General features: G+C 34.2%; 2 protein-coding genes and 1 long non-coding RNA gene across 4 annotated transcripts in view; 2 read left to right on the top strand and 1 right to left on the bottom strand.

Annotated features, from left to right (window-relative positions):
* Nucleotides 1-292: 292 nt before the first annotated feature.
* LOC100176783 (CREB-regulated transcription coactivator 1-like) lies at nt 293-11653 on the top strand. 2 transcript variants are annotated; one of them, XM_018811771.2, is made up of 15 exons: nt 293-750; nt 1216-1344; nt 2146-2345; nt 4411-4511; nt 4924-5047; nt 5604-5740; nt 6122-6286; nt 6819-7054; nt 7137-7223; nt 7493-7541; nt 7937-8100; nt 8808-8891; nt 9158-9287; nt 9646-9750; nt 10007-11653. In XM_018811771.2, exons 1-15 carry the CDS (start codon nt 637-639, stop codon nt 10204-10206), a joined length of 2025 nt encoding a protein of 674 aa, XP_018667316.1. In that variant the 5' UTR covers nt 293-636; the 3' UTR covers nt 10207-11653. The 2 variants fall into 2 exon arrangements, with proteins under 2 accessions (XP_018667316.1, XP_018667315.1); XM_018811770.2 differs by having other exon boundaries at nt 4396-4511.
* The window catches only part of LOC113474181, a 17098-nt gene continuing 7021 nt past the window's right edge, over nt 9988-20064 (bottom strand). The window contains exons 2-3 of the long non-coding RNA XR_003395827.1: nt 12668-12673; nt 9988-10000 (exon numbers count right to left, since the gene is read on the bottom strand). This is a non-coding gene — a long non-coding RNA (uncharacterized LOC113474181). The remainder of the gene's footprint in view (nt 10001-12667; nt 12674-20064) is intronic.
* Nucleotides 12457-20064, top strand: part of LOC100179108 (probable phospholipid-transporting ATPase IM) — an 18035-nt gene continuing 10427 nt past the window's right edge. The window contains exons 1-17 of the mRNA XM_018811743.2: nt 12457-12567; nt 13189-13247; nt 13526-13639; nt 13983-14081; nt 14376-14437; nt 14522-14594; nt 14660-14730; nt 14996-15078; nt 15978-16166; nt 16397-16455; nt 16786-16860; nt 17721-17842; nt 18283-18391; nt 18748-18891; nt 19074-19239; nt 19432-19548; nt 19917-20003. Of these exons, the coding sequence (XP_018667288.1) occupies nt 12531-12567; nt 13189-13247; nt 13526-13639; nt 13983-14081; nt 14376-14437; nt 14522-14594; nt 14660-14730; nt 14996-15078; nt 15978-16166; nt 16397-16455; nt 16786-16860; nt 17721-17842; nt 18283-18391; nt 18748-18891; nt 19074-19239; nt 19432-19548; nt 19917-20003 (1666 nt within the window). The 5' untranslated portion in view covers nt 12457-12530. The remainder of the gene's footprint in view (nt 12568-13188; nt 13248-13525; nt 13640-13982; nt 14082-14375; nt 14438-14521; nt 14595-14659; nt 14731-14995; nt 15079-15977; nt 16167-16396; nt 16456-16785; nt 16861-17720; nt 17843-18282; nt 18392-18747; nt 18892-19073; nt 19240-19431; nt 19549-19916; nt 20004-20064) is intronic.

Raw genomic sequence — 20064 nt, 5'->3', positions numbered from 1 at the left:
TTCTGTAGTGTTATCATTGGTTCAAGCAAAGAGATTGGTTTTAATCTCTTTGGTTCAAGATATACCGAAATATGTGGAAAAGCATTTGTTTAGTTGCAAGATAAATTTACACATCGATAGGAAAATTATGTTAACATATTAATTCTGTGTGGTCATGAACATGATACAGCTGAACTTATGTTTGTTTTGTTAAAAGTGCAGAAATATCGGCTCTAAATATGTTAATTAAAAAAAACGTCTGAAACTATGATGCATTGGACGTCGCTATAGATATCTTGTACCGAAAAGTCACGTGACTGTAGGTGTGGAGCTGATTGGTTAATCACGCGACTAGACTTACAACTGCAACTGTACAGTAAATACAGGGAATAGTTTTTGGACCGACTAGATTTCAGAAGAAAAAATTCCCGAAATACTGGAAAATAGAACCTGGTGAAAAACAAGCAGTTATAGTAAGTGTTCAGGTTGGACCTGAAAAGTCTTGACTAGCCCCAGGCGGTTTTTATATGTTTGTTTGCCCGTTTGAATGTGGACTAACCCAATCGGCCGTATTTCGTGTTCCCCTGGAATCTGAACCTTCCAGTTTGTGTATTGGTTTGTAAAATACCAAAGAAGTTGGTCTTCCATACAACAATCATGTCGAATCCGCGAAAATTTTCGGAGAAAATAGCGCTGCACAATCAAAAGCAGGCTGAAGAAACAGCAGCTTTTGAGAGGATTATGCAAGAAGTGTCAGTGACCAGAGTCATAGTAAGTATTTTGAACATGTTATATTCAAAGTAGTTCTGCTTTAGATAAGTCAATTTAGTTATACATGTGGTAATACACTGATTTCTTTGTGCCAAACATCTGTTCTGAATCATTTTCAATTTTATTTTTAATTTCATGTATAAAAAATTTGTTCATTTTTGTTTTGGTTATAATTTTGAATTTTAGCTTATTACTTTGCACTCTTGGTGTGTGTTATGAGTCTAGTCTGTATCTCGTTTTGTTAAAATGTCCAAACATTTTTTTTCAAATCTCTCTATTTCATGTTACATTTACTACTTTCTTTACTAAACAGAGACTCTATAGATATAACCATTTATCAAAATATTTATGTTATACGAGTAACTGAATATTAAAATGCCACTATGTCAATGAATTGTAAATTAATGATCATTCCTATCCTAGATTTTCTATGTAAACTTTCTGTTTACCTTTTTGGTATTGTAGGGAATGCAGCCACCACGAATGACATCTGCTCATCTCAGTCCCCACCCCCAAGCATACCTGCGCTCATATTTAGGTGGATCTTTACCCAATGTAAATCAAATTGCTGCCAATCCCCAAATTGAGCTCCATGTAAGTGTGTATACATATTAATATACAACTTTACTGATGGTAATATCAGATAAACACGATAATGGGCATAGGCTAGACATTTTATTATTATGTATTTCTCTTTATTTCTGATTGTTGCATTGTTATTAATATGTTTTTGTTTTTGCGATTGTGATTAATTTCTTATAAATTGGGAAATGTTGCAGTATAAATATATATAAATTCGCAGTTCTACAAGTAATCCATTGTGGAATAATTTATAGTTACAGATAGGACATTAGATTTTGATTTTTTTAGTAAACAAAACTGTGAGGTAAAAGTAGTCTTTATTTACAGACAAGTTTGTATAAAGATTAAATCTCCAATAAATTCACATTGATAACATATTTACTACATCTCCAATTTGATTTGTTTTGTTTTTACTTATAGATATTATTCTGTCCAAGTGTTTAATTACTGGTTGAGCTTTTAAATAGCAGGTGTATTATAAGCTTATATTAGTGGTAAACTGTGGTATATATGCTTTTCAGTGTCCATATTCTCCACCTTTTTTATTTATGTGAAGCTCTTGTGGAGTTTGCTACGGAGAAAGGCACCGTAGTTTGTTTTCGAGTTTCCCTCAATACAGGATGTTTCTATACATCACTAACTACAAAGCATTCTCATTCTCTCCTTGACTTTCATTTCTATTGTGGTGAATAATTTATAATGCGAAGACTTTAATACTTCATATGAAATATAATGTTGTGTTTATATTACCAACCAAGTTGTATGTTTGTCTTTCTGAATCGATGAATATTTATATTTACAACTTTTCTACAGCACCAGGGTGGTTTTGATGATGGTAAACATGCAATGAGACATCCAGGTCGATTTGATTCTCGTATGCGCCCCTACACTCACAGACGGAATGTAATGCCATTTGAAATGAACAACAGGCACAGAATATCTCATTTTGAAGGAAACCCAGCTCAATATGCTGGTCCTTTCCTATCCCCACCACCCGAATCCAGTTGGAGAAGGTAAGAAAATGAACCTTTTTTTCTGCCAATTTCTTTTGGTTTTGGTTCTGTTAATTTTATGTTTTAGAAAACTTTGTTATTGTTGTTTGGCAGAGAAAATTATGATAAAGGTGTTATGTTAATATTCCTAATGTTTCCTGTGTTTATTTTCTGAATCAAACTAATGTTATTTTGTATGAAAATAATTGATATATTATTGTGTTGTCGTGCGTATTGTTTGGAGAAATAGTTCGTGAAACTTGCGACTAAAGATCTTGTTCTTGATAAATCGAAATCAAGCTGGAAAGCAGCCATTATCCGCTTTCAAGCCATTACTCACTTGCTCACTTGTCACTTTTGATAGTTGCTATTTCCTATCATGAACACTATAGATCGCAATTGAAATCAATGACCAGCCTGAAAGTAGTTTTTTTCGAAATTTTCTGCTTTGAATTATTCATTATGTTTTTTCTACAATACTGTAGCCTAGAGATGCTTATTTTGTATAACAAGTAGCTGTATTACATGTTTGGCAGTTTGACATAGAAAGTAGTTTATTGTGCAGTTGTATGCATGTGCAGTATTTTAATGACATCTATTTGTCAATGTGTTCATTGGCATCTGGAAATGAGCTTTAATTCATATATGTTTGTTGGTGCTGGTATTAAACCGCATGTATGTTATTGGTTCTACATGGTGTCAAAATTAGACTAATGTGAACATTGTAACTACCCATCCATAATATAGAGATTCCTTCAATTATTTAAACATAAATTGATATCCATTGAAAGCCTAGTATTTTTTACATTGCTAGATACAGCTATACAAAATGTAAGTTTGCTAGCCAGTAAGCCCAGTATCCATCATAATTTAACAATAAAAACTAATTGTGTTATGAACATACAACGCTCTCACAAGACAGCGTATGGTTCACTTCATAGTAACACATAGGCTGAAATATACCCAGAAATTTGGAGTCATCGCAGTGTGATCATGGTATATTAAGGATTGTGTGATTTGTGTGTAATCACAACTGGCTACTCACATCTGCACAGCTTAATTGCTCATTGCCTGTGCAGTAACTACAACCACCTGCAAATTTTTCACGCATTGGTTCTAAAACAAATAGTTCCACTCATTATACTAACCAATATATATACATCTCCAATTTAAATTTAGTTAGAAAACCATATTTAAAATAGTATTCTTGATGCGTATAAATTTATAGAGTAGTATATGTCCTGTAGCGGCATAAAACATTTTATTGGCATAATTGTGGATAATTGGCATGGTCAGTAGTTTGGTATAACATTGTATAACCTTCCCCCAGGTCACAGCTTATTTTCGTGAGTGTATTACTGAGAAAAATGTGACACTTACATTACAAAACCAAAACAGATAGAATTTTGAACTAATAACTTTAGTTTTGTAAACTTTTGACCAGTTGAAAGTTGTGTGTGTTTTATCTGTGTTGCGAGTTCTAGAATGTTTTATCTTTTTATAACATTTAATAAATTTTTTTTTTTTAAAACTTAAAAAAGCGGATGGTTAAATACTAACATACCACTTGTAAGGATAATGAAGGCTTTTTAACATTTAATTTACTATCACTCCCATATTATCAATAACTCAATTACATCATGCGTCAATGTGCTGCAGTAAATAATTAACTTGTTCATGATATCTAGTTTTATTTTGCATGAAAATTGGTGGTGATTACTTTTAGATGATGCTAATGTATTTGATGTTGTGTTGTCATTAATACTTAGTTAGAATCTAGATAACTAGTAGTTGGTAACCCTATGTTTTATTTATATTTGGTCTGACACTTGTAGAATTGTAATACAAATTTTATAAAAGAGTTAACTATTTTCAATAATACACTTTACATTTCACAAGTATCGGATCAGGTTTTACTAATTTTCGTTAGAAATTAGAGGATTTTATAGTTTGATTCAAATCACTTTCATTTTGCTTGTTGTATGTGCTTGCTGCATTTCTTTCATTTGTGGTGATTGCCTTGCTGCCTGCTACTGACATTCCACGATGCCCACAAAACATGAATCGGCAGTTTTGCTCTGTCCAGAACGAACTCTGACTCAGCGTTGCATCAAAGTGTGATGAACCCAAACCAGCAAGATCCTTTCAACTCGGCAAACAACCAAATGAACCACCAACCTCATCGTGGTGAGTGGTTTTGCTAACATATCGAAACCATTTGCTCTTACATTACAACTTTGGGACATTTATTTTCAACCTAATAGTAATGTGCATAGACATACAGATGGGATACAGTGTACACCATTACCTAAAGCCCCTCTGTCACTTTAGATTTACAAAGCAATTTATGTCACAACAATGACATAGAAACACTTTAGTATGGAAACTATTAATTCCTGATTGCAAGATATTAAACATGACATACCATTAACCAATGCAACATTTACCAAACCTATACCATGTCTTATCAAGGCCCGAAACTTTGGCACTTATGTGTTACTTAATGTAGCCCACCTCCCCTGCCAAATTAATAGCTCTGTTATATTAGCACTTTTTATTTTCATTCACAAAACATTCATAATGACACTTGCTTTTATAGAATTCAATGAGAACAGCTTTTACAATCTGCCTCCTTCCTATAAAACGATGCTTGAAAATAAGAAGTTGGAGCAGCAGTTACATTCAGCTAACAGACCTAAGTCATGTGAGGCACCCACAATGAAGTAAGCTTATTCTCATTCTTTCATTGTTTTAAATATTTCTCAGTTTGGCAAAGGAGACAGTTTTAATATACGCTTTAACAGCATCGCAAAAAAAAACAAAAATTGCATTGTAAAAATTTTTCTGGTCCTGTTATACACCTTTGTCTATCAATCTATTTGTAGATTAAAGGAATTTACAATTGGTATAAAAAAAACATAGGATTTTTACTGCTACATGTGATTGCTCCTACCATTTTAATGGTTTATGACTTTATGTTCGAATAAACTGTAAATGCTAAACACATGTTGACACACTGTAAAAACATATTAGCTTATCCCAGGCAAGTCAAAATTTTTATTGAGCATCATATACCCAATATTACCAACACAAACGCAGTGATAGTTAGACACAATCCTATGAAACAAGTTTCACCTTATTAGACTAACAATTACTGATTAATGCTGTTCAGAAAATTGGCAGGCCTACTGACCCTGCCACCCTAGGACTATGATCTAAATTATCGTCTCAACTCTACCAATCTTTTATTTTATTTAATAATATAATGATACCACATAGCATGCTGTCAAGTGGTGAGCCATCCATTCATGGACCACCTGATGGACACGGCAATCAGATCCCCATTATACCAGTCTCTGTATCTCCTTCTCTCTCTCATGTTACTCAGATAGGAAACAACACTGGTTCGCTTCCAGGTAATTTTCAGACAAAATCATTTTGCGGTAATATTCTACTATTGTGGCAGATTCACAGTAAACATCTTTGCATGGTTTAGTAATAATGTAAATAAAAAGCCATTGCTTTCTTAGTTATCATATATTTAGCGTCCTGATGCTCATAACCTTAATATGGGTAAATGCATGTTTAAACAGTCTGTTCAGTTCAATTAGGTTTACTTAATTTTTATTTCTGTTTATTCAAAATATATTTCGATAAAATTGTTTCCAAAGTGAATATTTCTGTTTTCATTTTTAAATATACAATTTATATTAATTGCAATTTGGTTTTGGTATTTTTGTTAACTATTGTTAATATTTAAAAGTTTCACAATGTATTCATATGTGTGATGTGTCTAGATTTGACGAACCTACACATCCCATCACCGCTGTCTAACCCCATAGACTATGATGAAGCTCATCAGCATCAAACGAGTCAGAACAACGTTCATCCTCCTGTATATAACCAAGCTAGAAGCACTGGGAACCTGCCAGCTGCCTCAGCCATCTCGCCCCACTTAGGAGGTAATGTCAATACACCGGCATAGGGGCAGTTTGATTTGGCCAAGATAAGCCAATTTCTGTCCTAGCTCATCACTCCCAGTCATCTAAAGTAAATTCATACATGCTGAGTGCTGTATTGATTTTTACTCAACAAGTCTCCTTTTCTCTCAGAGTCTACTCAGTGCAGAGTAAAACTACATGAGCTCTTGAGGGAACTACTAGAAATTATGAGGTATATCAGTAAACAAGCAGTGAGCCGTGAGGAAAGCATTGATTGTGATGAATTTTTGATGACGCCGCACGCCGGTAACCCCCGCCATACATTAACCAATTCTACCGGAATACACAGCACACGATTGGCTACGATAGCTGAGGCAGACGAGACAGGCAGTGTTCATTTACAAACGCAGAGAAAGAGAGATGAAGTGTCAGATTGCAGTGTGCTAAGTCTTATCAAAAGTTTACAAAAATCACTTAAAATTAAGAAAGGTACAGAGAGAAATTATACTGCTGCCGAAATCACACATTTTCAAAATAACATATTTTTGACCAGGTATACCCCGTGGTCCTGCCAGCCCCAGTAGATCAAGGAGGCACACCCACAATGGCCCCAGCCCCCTTAGTCTTGGGTCTCCTGAACATGCAAGAAGGATCAAGTACCCCAAAGTATCCTCACCAAAAATGGGTACATCTGAGATAAAAAGCCCCCCGAGAGTGGGTAACTGCGCTTACCCCTACCCCACACCCCAAGGAACTCATCCAGGCCACCATAATCCTACTGATTCAAGGGTAAGTTTTTGATTCAATTATTTCAATATAATTTTAATATTCCAATATTATTGGCCTTCATATATTCAATACATTGTTACAGGGTTGGCCTTTACCTAGCCCTGATCATCCTGGCAGTCCATCCCATGTTCAATCAATGTCACCACGTGGTGTTGCCCTCAACCAACAGGTATGGACTTTTTTTATAATTGCTTATTTGTAAACTTTTTTAACAGAATTTAATAATGCACTGGTTCCATACATTTTCGTTGCCAGCATTTAGAAAGGTTGCTTCACTTTAGCTGTACCAGCGATATAGAAATTTATTTAATGACTTTTATTACCAATGTTGCGTTTAATGTAATTAATGTTATGTGATACGTAGGCCTGCTAGGTAGTGTCTTGCCACATAGTTTAAAAACACTGTAGTTTTATATTAACAACGGATGTTCCATGCAGGGCCAACAAGGGAACATTCACCAACGCCATCTCTCCCAACAACATGGAGGTATGTGTGTATTATCATGGCTCACTATCAGAAGCTGTGAAATATTAATATGAAAAAGTTTCTTAGAATGCAGTTTCCAAATATAGTATAAAGTATGCAGTGGAAGACATTGCGTTACTTTCCACATGACTTTTGCTTAGTTTAAGTCACACACACACGTATTGGCTAACAACGCTTGGTTTAGAGTATATGCAAATTTCATGCTTTGTTCAATATTGTGCAGACTGATATTCATGAGTTACAGATACCAACATTTGTATTTTTGGATTATAAAAAAATCTGACAGCTTTGGTCAATTAAATCAATAAGTAATCCCACGTTTCTGCACAAGATTATGTTGTAGTACTAGAGCTATATGTAACTAACATGACTTAACAACACATACACACTAATAGGATCACAACAACTTCAAATAGATGTGAGTGCAGCATCCAAGGTGGGCCAACCACACCTCTCAAGGGTTGTACATGGCACCGCCATTACCAGTCCCCTTACTTCGCCCACTTCTCCAACCTCTCAATGCAGTCAAGCTAGTTTCTCACCTGTCACCTCTCCACGGGTAAGTTCGTTATCACTGTTTAATATTCTATTGTGTATGGGTTTGATCCTTGTTAAATATCAGTGTTTCAACATTATTTTCTGTATGGGTGAGGTCCTTGTTGAATGACAGTGTTTCAACATTATTTTCTGTATGAGTTTAGTCCTTGTTGATTATCAGTGTTCCAACATATTCTGTATGGGTTCTTGTTGACCAATGATTTAGGTCAGATTTGGCCCATTCCCCCCTGTGTATTACCATAAAACAATGGTAGTTTGAGAGTGTTTACAGCCAAAAACTGTGTCTGGTGTGTTGTTTAGTCTTACCCTGTAAAGTAATATTATGTACTGCTATAAAAAAAGAATGTTTCACAAACTCATATTCCTCAAATATTTCCTGAATTCTAACTCCTCAAATACCAGATCCCAATTCACCGCAAGTTTATTTATAATCTCCCATAAGTTTACCCACATCCATTGATCGTGTATGGCAATCCGTCTTCTAGTTTCCAGAAACCATTTCTCTTCAGTAACTTACACGAATCAGTGTATTGCTAAAGTTCACGCCTGGGTTTTGGACTTATGAACCATTATACTTAAACAATAACATCTATAAAATCCTAGCCTACTGTTGGACAGCGAAAACGGTCCACTAACCGTTTAGCAGGTGCACACAAATGGATAATTGATAGCGCCACCTTTAACTAACAATTAACTCTTATTACGCAGCATGAGTTTACGACCGGCAGTAACCCCGCACTCTCTGAAGCTTACTACAGGAACGATATGACGATGCAGCCGCTTCAGCACCAGGTAGAAACTAAACCTTGCTGTCATTAATTTACTGAGTATTTAATACTTTAACACCGTAAAAGGACTGAGTAAGCTAAACATTCTTTGTAAACCTTTTTTTTTTTCGAGCAAGCTACACTACATTAAAGATTACTTTATTTTATTCACTACGCTACGCTACAGTACAGGAAATATACCTTTATTTAATATGGCTTTAAAGTCGTGTAACGTAAAGCATACTGTTATATATATATATAATTATATAAATAAGCTTGATTACATCGCAGTTTGAACACTTCCACGTCGTTAACGACGCCGGTAACAACCCGCAACATCAAGGCATACCACCTCCAGGTTACAGTGGGCTAAGTGCACTCGTGGAAACTTCATCTGACGGAAGCTACGAGATTCCACACGGTAAGACTTATATCAAAGTTAATTATATTTTGACTTTAGTGCTGTAGTGTTTAAAGATGGCTTATTATTTTTCTATGCTGATAAGAAGTTTACGAGTGGGCTCTTGAACAAGATAGTTATCTGTCTTCACTCGTGTAATCGTTGTATGAAAGATCCTCTAGTTAAATGCTTATCGTTGCCCCGTTAGACAAGGATGAATAATCGTCAATTATTCTTTGCATGTATATATTAACCCCTATACCTATCCATTAAGACCTGCGAAATATTTTTTTCTACACTAATAACAAGCGCTTGCGATTCGCGCTGCCATCTTATAACACGGAGAATGCAGTAACAAACATGTTTCTTCTCAATGCAGGCAACAGTGGATCCGTTTCATCGCGGCATGGAAGCCAAAACAACGCCCCAGCAAAGCACCAACAACCAAACAACATCAACAGAATACCAGACATCGTATTTACTGGTAAATTATTTATTTCCACCCTTGAAGAATTGTTTTGTGATCTAAGTTTTATTACGACCAATACAAGAGTATAAGGATACCTGTATGTGAAACTATAATACTAAAAATATAGTTGCCCTGTGTTTTGAACTTTTTATTCCCTTTTTTTCCTGAAAATATATTATAAAACAGAAGAGAGGTTTTATGCACTATACACAGTCTTCTGTTTGTCTATAAGTCTCTATATGCATGTTAGTAAATTGTATTTATTCTTCAGGGGTAGATGAACACCAGTCAAAGATGGGGTTACTTTCGGGCAGTGATTACCCCATCACCCCCGGTATGTTCTCGCACGAGTTGGGTTCCGAGTATTTTCCCGGCGATGAACTCAAAGTCAATCTTGGTCTTGAGGAGCTGCAGATGTTGGAGGATTCCCACATCACTGATCCCGTGATGGAACAACTCGACAGTCTGTGACGTCACTATCCTCCTGGAGTCACGTGACTGCCGAATCTTTCGCGCGACGTCCGCGACAAGACAACAGCCATTCTCCCGACTGCAAGCTGTAGACCACGGTTCGCAACGTTCAACTAACCCTCGTTCGTGGCCTCGAACCGCCACCAAAACAGTTAACAGCATCTCCATCTTATAATACAGCTAACTAACTTCCGTCGTTGTGTTGTCTGTCCATATGTTCCATTACCGCTGCTCTTGCGACAAAAAGTCGTTTTAATTTTCTCACCAGTTGTCACGCACGTTACACCTCAATCGCAAATGAGGTATTTGGTCGTAGTAGAAGCGCCGTTGCTGCACATCGCTAACGATTTGTATCCGTATTGTAACCAAATCCATTAACTAGCACAAGCAGCACCGGAGTTTTTTACACAAAGTTGTTTCTCAACAGTTAGTCCTAAAAATGGCGGCGAACGTGTAAATATATTTTACAGAACAGCAGTTTCTTCTTATTTTCTTGCAAACCTAATTTGCAGTGACGATTTTAGCGGTGATTTTTATGCGGCTCCTTTTTAAGACGTTTTATTTATATACAGCGCTTTTATGACTCGAGGACTAATTCGTACGTGTATATTTTCTAATCGCAACATCTTTTTTAGTTTTCACGCGTTTCTTATTCAGTATGTTTTTCTAAACCATCGTCCGTGGTAATCCCGTGTTCAGTGCCATCTCCTACGAAGGTGTGTTCATCACTGCGTCTTTTTCGTTCCTCCTCACATGTTGCCTTTTACTGAGCGCCAGAAGCGGATATTCAAAAGTTTGCTCCCGATCATTTTGCTTCGAATTTTAACTAAAATCTTCCGCGCTGTCGCTTTTAAAAGACTACTGACTTATGAAACGGGGTTAACTGCTTTCCACTGCCAAACGGACGCCACTGACCCGTTATAACCTCTGTACATAGTAACACTTCTTCGCTTCGTAGGTAGATCTCCCAAACCTTAATTGCTCACAGTTCTGGTCGGTCAATTTCCCATGCAATTTAAAACATACGCACACGGCTATCTAGAACGCCCGCGGACACTGATTCGTTAGGTTTTTGGCGCTCGTGCGCTTCAAAACATTGAGATTACGGCCGCGTGTTACATCAGTATTACTTTACTGTATGGCAATACCGACCGTGTTCACTGGAACTCTTCGTATTTTTTACACGAACACCCTATTCCAGACACTTGTGTGTATGTGTGTGTCATGTTTTTAGATCACTATATTTTTGCACCTGTTACAGTTTACTAAAATTCCTTCATTCTCTGGCCTTTTAATCAATGATGACATGTCACTAGTAAAAACTTGTGTTCCATGCCTCTTACGCATTAACGCTTTGCGTTTTCGCACACTGAACGACATTGTACATTCTTATACTTGCTTCTACCATCGTTTTTTTCATTGCCACAATAAAAAAATACTGTGTAAACGCTTGCTAGTTTCTAAACAGCGTGTTTCGCAGTAACTGTATCTATCGAAGTTTTTATATATATATGTAAAATTCATAACAGGAAGGTGTTTTCTGACAGAAAGGCTTGAAACCGGCAACATATGTCCCTAGCTAAGTTCATGCTAGAGTAAGAATGGTATCACAAAAGCAATACTCGTATAACGACTAGTTATATAGTAGGTTGGGTGGAGACGGTACACCTTTTAACTCTATTTTCTCGTCCCATTTAGTAGTAAACACAGATCAATTCAAGAATTATAAAACTATATCCTCACAACTCCTATACACAGTTGTTAATTGTTTAAAATACGATCAGGACATTTGAATAATATGTTCTAAAGGTGTCCCATCTCCCCCCACTATGTATACGTTGACAAAAGTGATTGTCCGTCAGGTGATGCTCGAGCGTTTTATTCATGGGTGTGTATGTTCGTATGTGTGTGTGTGTACGCGTGTGGGTGTGTACGTGTGTGTTGTTATCTGTCGGGTGAATGAACGTAAGTTACGAGAAAGGCTATTAGGGTTTGTTTCAACGTAGCTACGAAAACTCCCCTCGATACGGGGTCACGTTGTCTAGTATGGTTTCGAGTACTTATACAGTCTAACTACAGTTTAATATGAGCATATTGTTGAGCCCGGAAAAGTGTAAACCACTCGTAATTGCATTACACAACTTGAGACATGTTTACGTAGCTTAGTTAAGCTGTATACAAGCCACAACCGTACAGATTAGTTTAAACTAGCATTATATTTTTCAATCTGTTTCTATTTATAATAACATGGCTAGTTTGTTTAGTCCTCACTCGTGTCTAGTGTTGGAATAATGTGGAATTAGGTAACAAACTGCTGAAGCCAAATGGATAAGCTGCCATGGTTCAAAAAACGTGAAAAGGGTAGGTGTGGTAATTATAAAAGAATTCGTAATTCTCTAGTTAATATAAGGTGTTCAAACGCGCGTTTTGATAACGTAAACAGTGCCAGTGAAGAATCGACTCCCAACTTAATTTGCCAACCTCCAACCACCAACCCATATAACCACTAATTACTAACTAAACACTAACTACCAACCTCTAACGCTTCCTCCAGTCTAATCTGTAATGTACTGGAAGATTCTTCACTCAGATAAATGTAAACAATACAAATACTGTCATCAAAGTTAATAGATAGGCCTATTGTATAGGCTATACCCGGGCTATACCCTAATAAGTGACCCTGTGTATATATAGTGGGGTGGTGGAAGATGAGACACCTTTTCATTCTATGTTCGTGTCCCATTTGGAAGTAAACAAAAAACATTCAATGAATTATAAAACCGTATCCTCATGACTCCCATAGATCGTTGCTAATAGTTTAAAACTCGATCAGAAAATTTGGGTAATATGGGTGTCCCATCTTTCCCTACCCTACTATACTGCTTTTTTTTGGCTTAACAATGTGTTGTATTATACTGAAATAATCAGTAATACACTATTGAGCGCTTATTGAAACTTTTTAATGTGTGACTTCATTTGCAGAAGAGCAACGAGATATTAAAGCCAATGATGTTGAGTACAATGCAAATTTCCAATATGCTGTAAGTGTGCCCACTTCCTAACTAAAAATTAATGGTGTATTAATTCAGTGTGATAAGTCTGTATGTTATGTGTAATGGTCACACTTTTTAATCAATAAGTTTTGTAGACTCGTTTTACTACCAAATGTCATAACGACTGTCATTTTATTGTTCCTTTTTGTTTTTTTTTCCGTAAAACATTTTTGACTTTCGTTATTGTGAACCCATAGGTAAAATAAATTATTTTTTTTTAAAGCATTCTTCAGTCTTACAAATGTTTTCAATTTTTATATTTTTAGGTGAATAAAATTAAAACATCAAGATATACCTGGTACAACTTTATTCTCGTTAATCTATGGGAACAATTTCATCGAGTTGTCAACGTTTATTTTGTTTGTCTTCTTATTTTACAGGTACAACAATTTTTTTGGTAAAATTATACTTTTCCAACTACAATAATAATCTGTGGGTTGTACTACATTAAAATATCAGTCTACAAAATTCACTGCATTATCAAATAAAGCTATGGATTTACTATAGAAAAGTTAAAGCCTATGCTATTCCATTGCCATTGTGACAGCCAAATACTGTATGAAAACAGTTTTAAGTCAGTAAGCAATGTTTACCATTTAAAATACAACACTTTTAGGTCCCATAGCTAACACTTACATACAACACTTATCAGAATTTCAGAATTAAATGTTTTCTGTTTCAACAAAGTGAAAATGTCTTATTTTTAACAGTCATTTTTTTCAGTTTATTCCCGAAATCTCTTCGCTCAATCCAACCACAACTTTGATTCCTATAATTACTGTGTTATTGATCACTGCCATTAAAGATGCTGTGGATGATATAGTAGGTTCTACTGGTTGCTTTAGATACACACAACCCCAGTAGGCCCAGTTAGATATATATACATAGTTAATTTTTTTTTTTTCGTTTTTGTATAAAATTAAAATACATTATTTTTGTGGACTTGTTTTACTTACCCTTTTACCCCAAATACATTTAATCTTTTAGTACTAATCTTGTACATATTTAAAGTAAATAATACATTTTTTTGTTTTTTTTTATGACGATTAAAGGTATTATTAAATGTGTCTCTATGCATTTTTTGTTCATTTTGTTTTAACCAACTTTTTTCTACAGAAACGACATCGAAGTGACGATTCAGTTAACAACAGAAAATCTAGTGTTGTAAAAGATAATGCGTGAGTCCAATACTAATTTTCCACCCTTGCTTAAATTAAGCACCTTGTCTTCACGTCTTATATATATTTTAAATTATTTAACAGGCTGGTGCAGGAAAAATGGATGGATATTAAAGTTGGAGATGTAATTCAATTAAAAAACAACGACCACGTAACTGTACGTTACTTTCATGTGCTTATATGTAAATAGTTACACAAATTTAAATATGACCAACCTTTTAGGCAGATTTGTTGTTACTTTCAAGCAGTGAGGAGCACAATCTTGTCTACATTGAAACAGCTGAATTAGATGGGTATGTGTCAGCATGTGTTTCTTTGTTATGGTGTATATTGTATATGTTATTGTTGATTCTGTAGTATGTTTGACGTATCTGCTTCCTTCCCCTTTCATGCTAATGTTTAATGCTTTATCTCTCAGTAATTCAAAACTGCATTATTTCCAATTGCTAAAAAAATTACAATGTTAAATTACATTTACGAAACATCAGTTTGATGCTTAGTGATCTTAGATTATATGCTTTTTATTATTACAGTGGTTCATTTGTTGTATTTTTCCAGAGAAACAAATCTTAAAGTACGCCAAGCTTTAAATGTAACTGGTGGAATGAATGAAGATCTAAAAGCCCTGCATAGTTTTGATGGTGGATCTTTTTTTTAATTTTTATCCATTTTAGCTTATATATATCTTTTCACCAATCTTTTCATTTAAGTCGAAAGTTTAATCTGCATGACAATACATTGATCAGTTGGTAGGTCGCATTTTTTTTTAATTTTTAGCATTTTTAGGTTATATATATATCTTTAGGCCAATGTTTTTATTTAAGTCGAAAGTGTAATCTTCATGATGGTACATTGATTTTTAAACTTATCAATTACTTTTGTTGCTGCCATCTGACATTCTAATTTTGTTATCTATATTCAATAAGACCAATAGTCACTCCAATACCCTCGGGCAAAATTGCAATCAAGCAGTTTATGGCATGACACATACATGCAGTTCTGTGTTAAATGAACAAAAGATTTCATCATGCCTTCAATCCATAACTGGATGATTGCATTTGTCCTTTGGGTATTACCTTTTATCAGTGGAATAAGAACCTCTTTTACAATTTTTGTTTAACTGAGTAATCGTTCAAAGTTTTTATTTATTTTTAACTAGTTTTACCAAAATAATTAGATTATGAAATTTCAAAATCACGAGAAACATTATTTATTTATGCGGGTCGTTCCGAGTGCATTTTACTATATCAATATCTGCCATACACACAGGGTGGATACTACTCTGCAGTGGTTTTAATTAAAAAAAAATAAATTATTTTTGCACTATTTGTTTCGCTTTCTTTCATTTTCTGTTTAACAGTAACCTATGACTTATTAGTTTTTTTTATTATAAAATATAATATTTTATACGAATTTGTATACAAATATATTAATATTTTTTATAAAGTTTCATGTTAGTTTTTAACTTATTTTGTTTTATCTCAGTAAGCAGCTAGCTAGTACACAGTTTTCTTGTGTTATCAAACTTGTATCCTAACAGGTGTTATTAAATGTGAGGCACCAAATAACTACTTGCACAAGTTCACGGGCAATCTTTACTGGAACAATGAAACGCACTCGATAGACAACGAGAAGATTTTATTAAGAGGATGCACACTCAGAAACACAGAGTGGTGTTTTGGGCTTGTTATTTTTGCCGGGCCAGAGACAAAACTGATGCAAAACACAGGTAATACATACACTTATGCTGATTTCAATTTTTATATCGACATATATTATATTTTATTCCTAGTGGACTCGATTATTAAAGCATTAACTTAATACTGATGTTGTAATGCATAGGTAGTGTTTTTCACATTTAGTTTTTATTTTTCAACATATAATACTGCATTAGCTGTTTCATTTACTAAACTATTCTATATAAAAATTATCTGTAATCTCGTCTTTCAATATTTACAGGAAAATCGGTTTTGAAACGAACAAGCATTGAAAGATTACTGAACAAACTTGTGTGGTTGGTAAGTTGATATAGTTTGATTACTTTCTATTCTATACGGGCCAGGTCCTAAAATGTGGAATGCCATGGGCCATAAAAATATTAGAGTTTGCAAATTACCCCAACACCCATGCTGCTACAACCCATTTGTGACCATCGAGTTAAAGGAGTTTAAGTGTCTGACCAAATGATACATTTGCCATCAATGGTAAAAGTATCAAGCATCGAACGTGGTATTTTAAGTTGCTTTACTTTTTTTTTTAAGTTGCTTTACTTTTATGTTTGTTTTAAAAAAATGTTGTTTTTTTATTTTTATGAGTGTTTTTAACAAAGGGCTACCTATTTTTTATAGATTTTTGCATTTCTCCTATTTCTTGCCACTGTCACGGCGATTGGAAACACAATCTGGGAACGCTTTGTTGGAGTGGTAATATATTCTAAAATATTTTATTTATGTGATTAGCAATTAATTGTTAAATATACAAATAATGTTATGTTTAATCATGTTATTAGCTTTATAAAAACTTTTTCCTGTTATTAGGCTATTACTTTTAGCTTGTTATACAATAATCTTTTTTTTAATCAAATGTGAATATATTAAATTCAATGTTGTTTCAATAGTCTCAGTTTGACAAAGGTCAAGAGTAATAAAACATTAAAATCAATTTTCTAGAAATCCACTGTCCAATATTAAATGTTGAATAAAATCGGTGTGACTTAAAATAGTATCAAGCCTGGTAACTACAAATCACAAATTTAAAATAAGTTTTATTCTGTCACGTTTTAAAATTACTGGCAATAGTGAGAGTAAATTTTGCTTGAGGGCTTGAAATATTGTATTTTGGTCAATTTTAATATACAAGTCATGAGACAAATTTAGTCATGAGGCAAAGTAACCAGAAGTCACTTGAGAGAAATACGGAGAAAATAAACATTCAATATTTGATCAGAGTGTATATTGACATATTATGCACATTACACATTGATGTGCTTTTCTCATCACATCCTGTGTAAATGTAATGAAATATCCATATAAATGTGAAGCTATCATTGTATTGGTAGACCACACCTGCTGTATAAAGTGTTTCTGTAAAAAGTTTGATGTTGAAATGTCACAATAATCCATATAAATATGAGGCTATCATTGTATCGATAGACCACACCTCATGTATAAAGTGTTTATGTAAAATTCCTAATGTTGAAATGTCACAGTAATCCGTATGCCACACAAGTTTATAAGCTGATCATACAACTTATAAGTGAACAACACTCTCTATGTATCTACAGTACTTTCAAGCATACATGCCATGGGCAACCTTCTCCCCCAATGAGTATATGTCTGGATTCCTAATGTTCTGGTCATACATCATCATCCTTAATACAGTTGTGCCTATCTCTCTATTTGTAAGGTGGGGACTTTGATATATTACTTGTTTCGGTTCTAGTTGCTTTATTATACAGTTCATAAAATTCACCAACGCAATTGCCGAAAAACTCAATCTACCACAGCAATTTGCTACATTTTTTGTTTTTTTTTGTAAATACAGTATCAAAAAAGAATTAAAAATGCAACTCTTAAATAAGTTGATCATGCATGGAGCAGTTAGTACCGCAATTTTTTCTGTCATAGTAGCTTTTTTGCCATGGTAAATTTCATGGACTTATTAATTCAAATGTGAATGTAACTTACTTTATCCTCGCCTTGAGGGAAAACAACAGTCGTTATAACATGGGTGTTTATACACCTCGTGTCAGCTTACAAGTTATCAAGTATGTTACTTGGCGGGAATTTTTTGGGGGGGACTTATATATACATGTATAAAGTTATAAACTATTTTTTTATTCTTAGTGTGGAGTTTATAAGGCTTGGCCAGAGTTGGTTTATAGATTGGGACAGACTGATGTATTATGAGAAGAAAGATTTACCTGCTGTTGCACGAACCACCACATTAAACGAGGTACAACTTATAAAATCCCATATCGGCTCATATTTTAATGGTCGCTAACTAAAACTTAATGCCAAAATATTTTTTTACTTTTAAAATAAACTGTAGAAATTTTGTTTTTTATGTGTTCCTATTAGTGTTTAAAGGTATTTTATTTCCCAAAAAATTGTGTTTTAGGTTTTTTAAGAAGTAGTTACCATTCATATGCTGTTTTTAAGATTCTCTCAAAGGTATTTAACATCTACCTATAATCTAGATGCTATGAGGGTATTGTGGCATGCCAGGGCACCTGAGATGTAAGCCAGAGTTATTCAAGTAACCCGTTATTTAACAATACTCTGTATAATAAATTGTTTCCTTTTTTTCAGGAACTTGGTCAGATTGAATACATCTTTTCTGACAAGACAGGGACACTCACACAAAATATTATGGAGTTTAATAAATGTACGATTAATGGAATATGTTATGGAGATGTTTATAATGAAGATGGAATTGCTATTGTACCAGATGATGTATGTTGAATTTATTTAACAAAAAATTATTTGTTTAAAGAGTTTTTGTTATGTTCTATGCAATTGTGTAATACAAACAAATAAAGTTTTTTTGGATGTTAAAAAAATATTCTGTGAGTTTAACTTCTGTGTTCATAAGTTTAGTTTTTTAATTAGGTTTTCAATTAGCTACCAAATTACAGAACACACCAATTGCCGACTTCTCGTTCAACGCTGATGCAGAGAAAGACTTTCGATTTTTTGACCAGCGGCTAATAAACTGTATAACCTCCGGAGATGCAAAAAGCCATGATTTTTTCAGACTGCTTGCAATTTGCCATACAGTCATGCCAGATGTAACTCCAGAAGGTATATTTGAATGTATTTGTACTATTTTGTGAAAATTAAATAATAAACAAATATGAAATTACAAAAAGTGAAAAATTTTGTTGAAAAGTAAATTTTTACAATAAAATTTTGAAATTTACATTCTTGACACCTGCTCCCCTAAAACCCTCTTCAATCGAAACTAAACTAGTTTATACCTGATTTTTCTCGCAGGAAACCTGATTTATCAGGCTCAATCTCCTGATGAAGGTGCATTAGTTACAGCAGCTCGAAACTTTGGTTTTGTATTTCGTGAGCGAACTTTTGACACAGTAACAGTATCAGAACTCGGTAAGTTAAAGTAACCAAAATAAGACCCAACACTTAACATTAAATATTCATATACTGGCCGCTGCCCACCACAAAATTACCGCAGCTTTTTCAATAGGAATTATATTTGAAAAGGCCACTGAAATATTGGTACAATATGGGCATAAGGCCATTGTAAATATTTATTTCTGTCAACCAACTGAAATTGCATAAACATTATATTTAACCCATTTGATGAACCTGTTTTTATTTTGTTAAGCATCTATATTAAAATTGTATCTGTATAAAACAATTTGAATATATCACATTTCTGATCTAGTTTGCTATTCATTTGTTTGTATTTATTATTAATCAATATTTTTTAAAATATATTTTTCCAACTATTTCAGGCAAAGATGTAACCTATCAAGTTCTTGCTATTCTGGATTTTGATAACGTTCGTAAAAGAATGTCAGTCATTGTGAAAGATCCATCAGGTATATCGTTATTCATGCTATATTTCCATGTGTTTTACTATTTTTTATTATTCTTTTTAAC

This window comes from Ciona intestinalis, chromosome 4, assembly GCF_000224145.3.
Source record: "Ciona intestinalis chromosome 4, KH, whole genome shotgun sequence".
Taxonomy (NCBI): domain Eukaryota; kingdom Metazoa; phylum Chordata; class Ascidiacea; order Phlebobranchia; family Cionidae; genus Ciona; species Ciona intestinalis.
Note: the sequence above shows the minus strand (reverse complement) of the source record. Positions and strands in the feature narration are given on the sequence as shown.

Excerpts from the sequence above, each read along its gene's own strand:
- LOC100176783 (XM_018811770.2), top strand. The coding sequence starts at position 637 with ATGTCGAATCCGCGAAAATTTTCGGAGAAAATAGCGCTGCACAATCAA. Across the intron at positions 8,892-9,157 it reads TGCAGCCGCTTCAGCACCAG|TTTGAACACTTCCACGTCGT; the intron begins GTAGAAACTAAA and ends ATTACATCGCAG. Across the intron at positions 9,288-9,645 it reads AAGCTACGAGATTCCACACG|GCAACAGTGGATCCGTTTCA; the intron begins GTAAGACTTATA and ends TTCTCAATGCAG.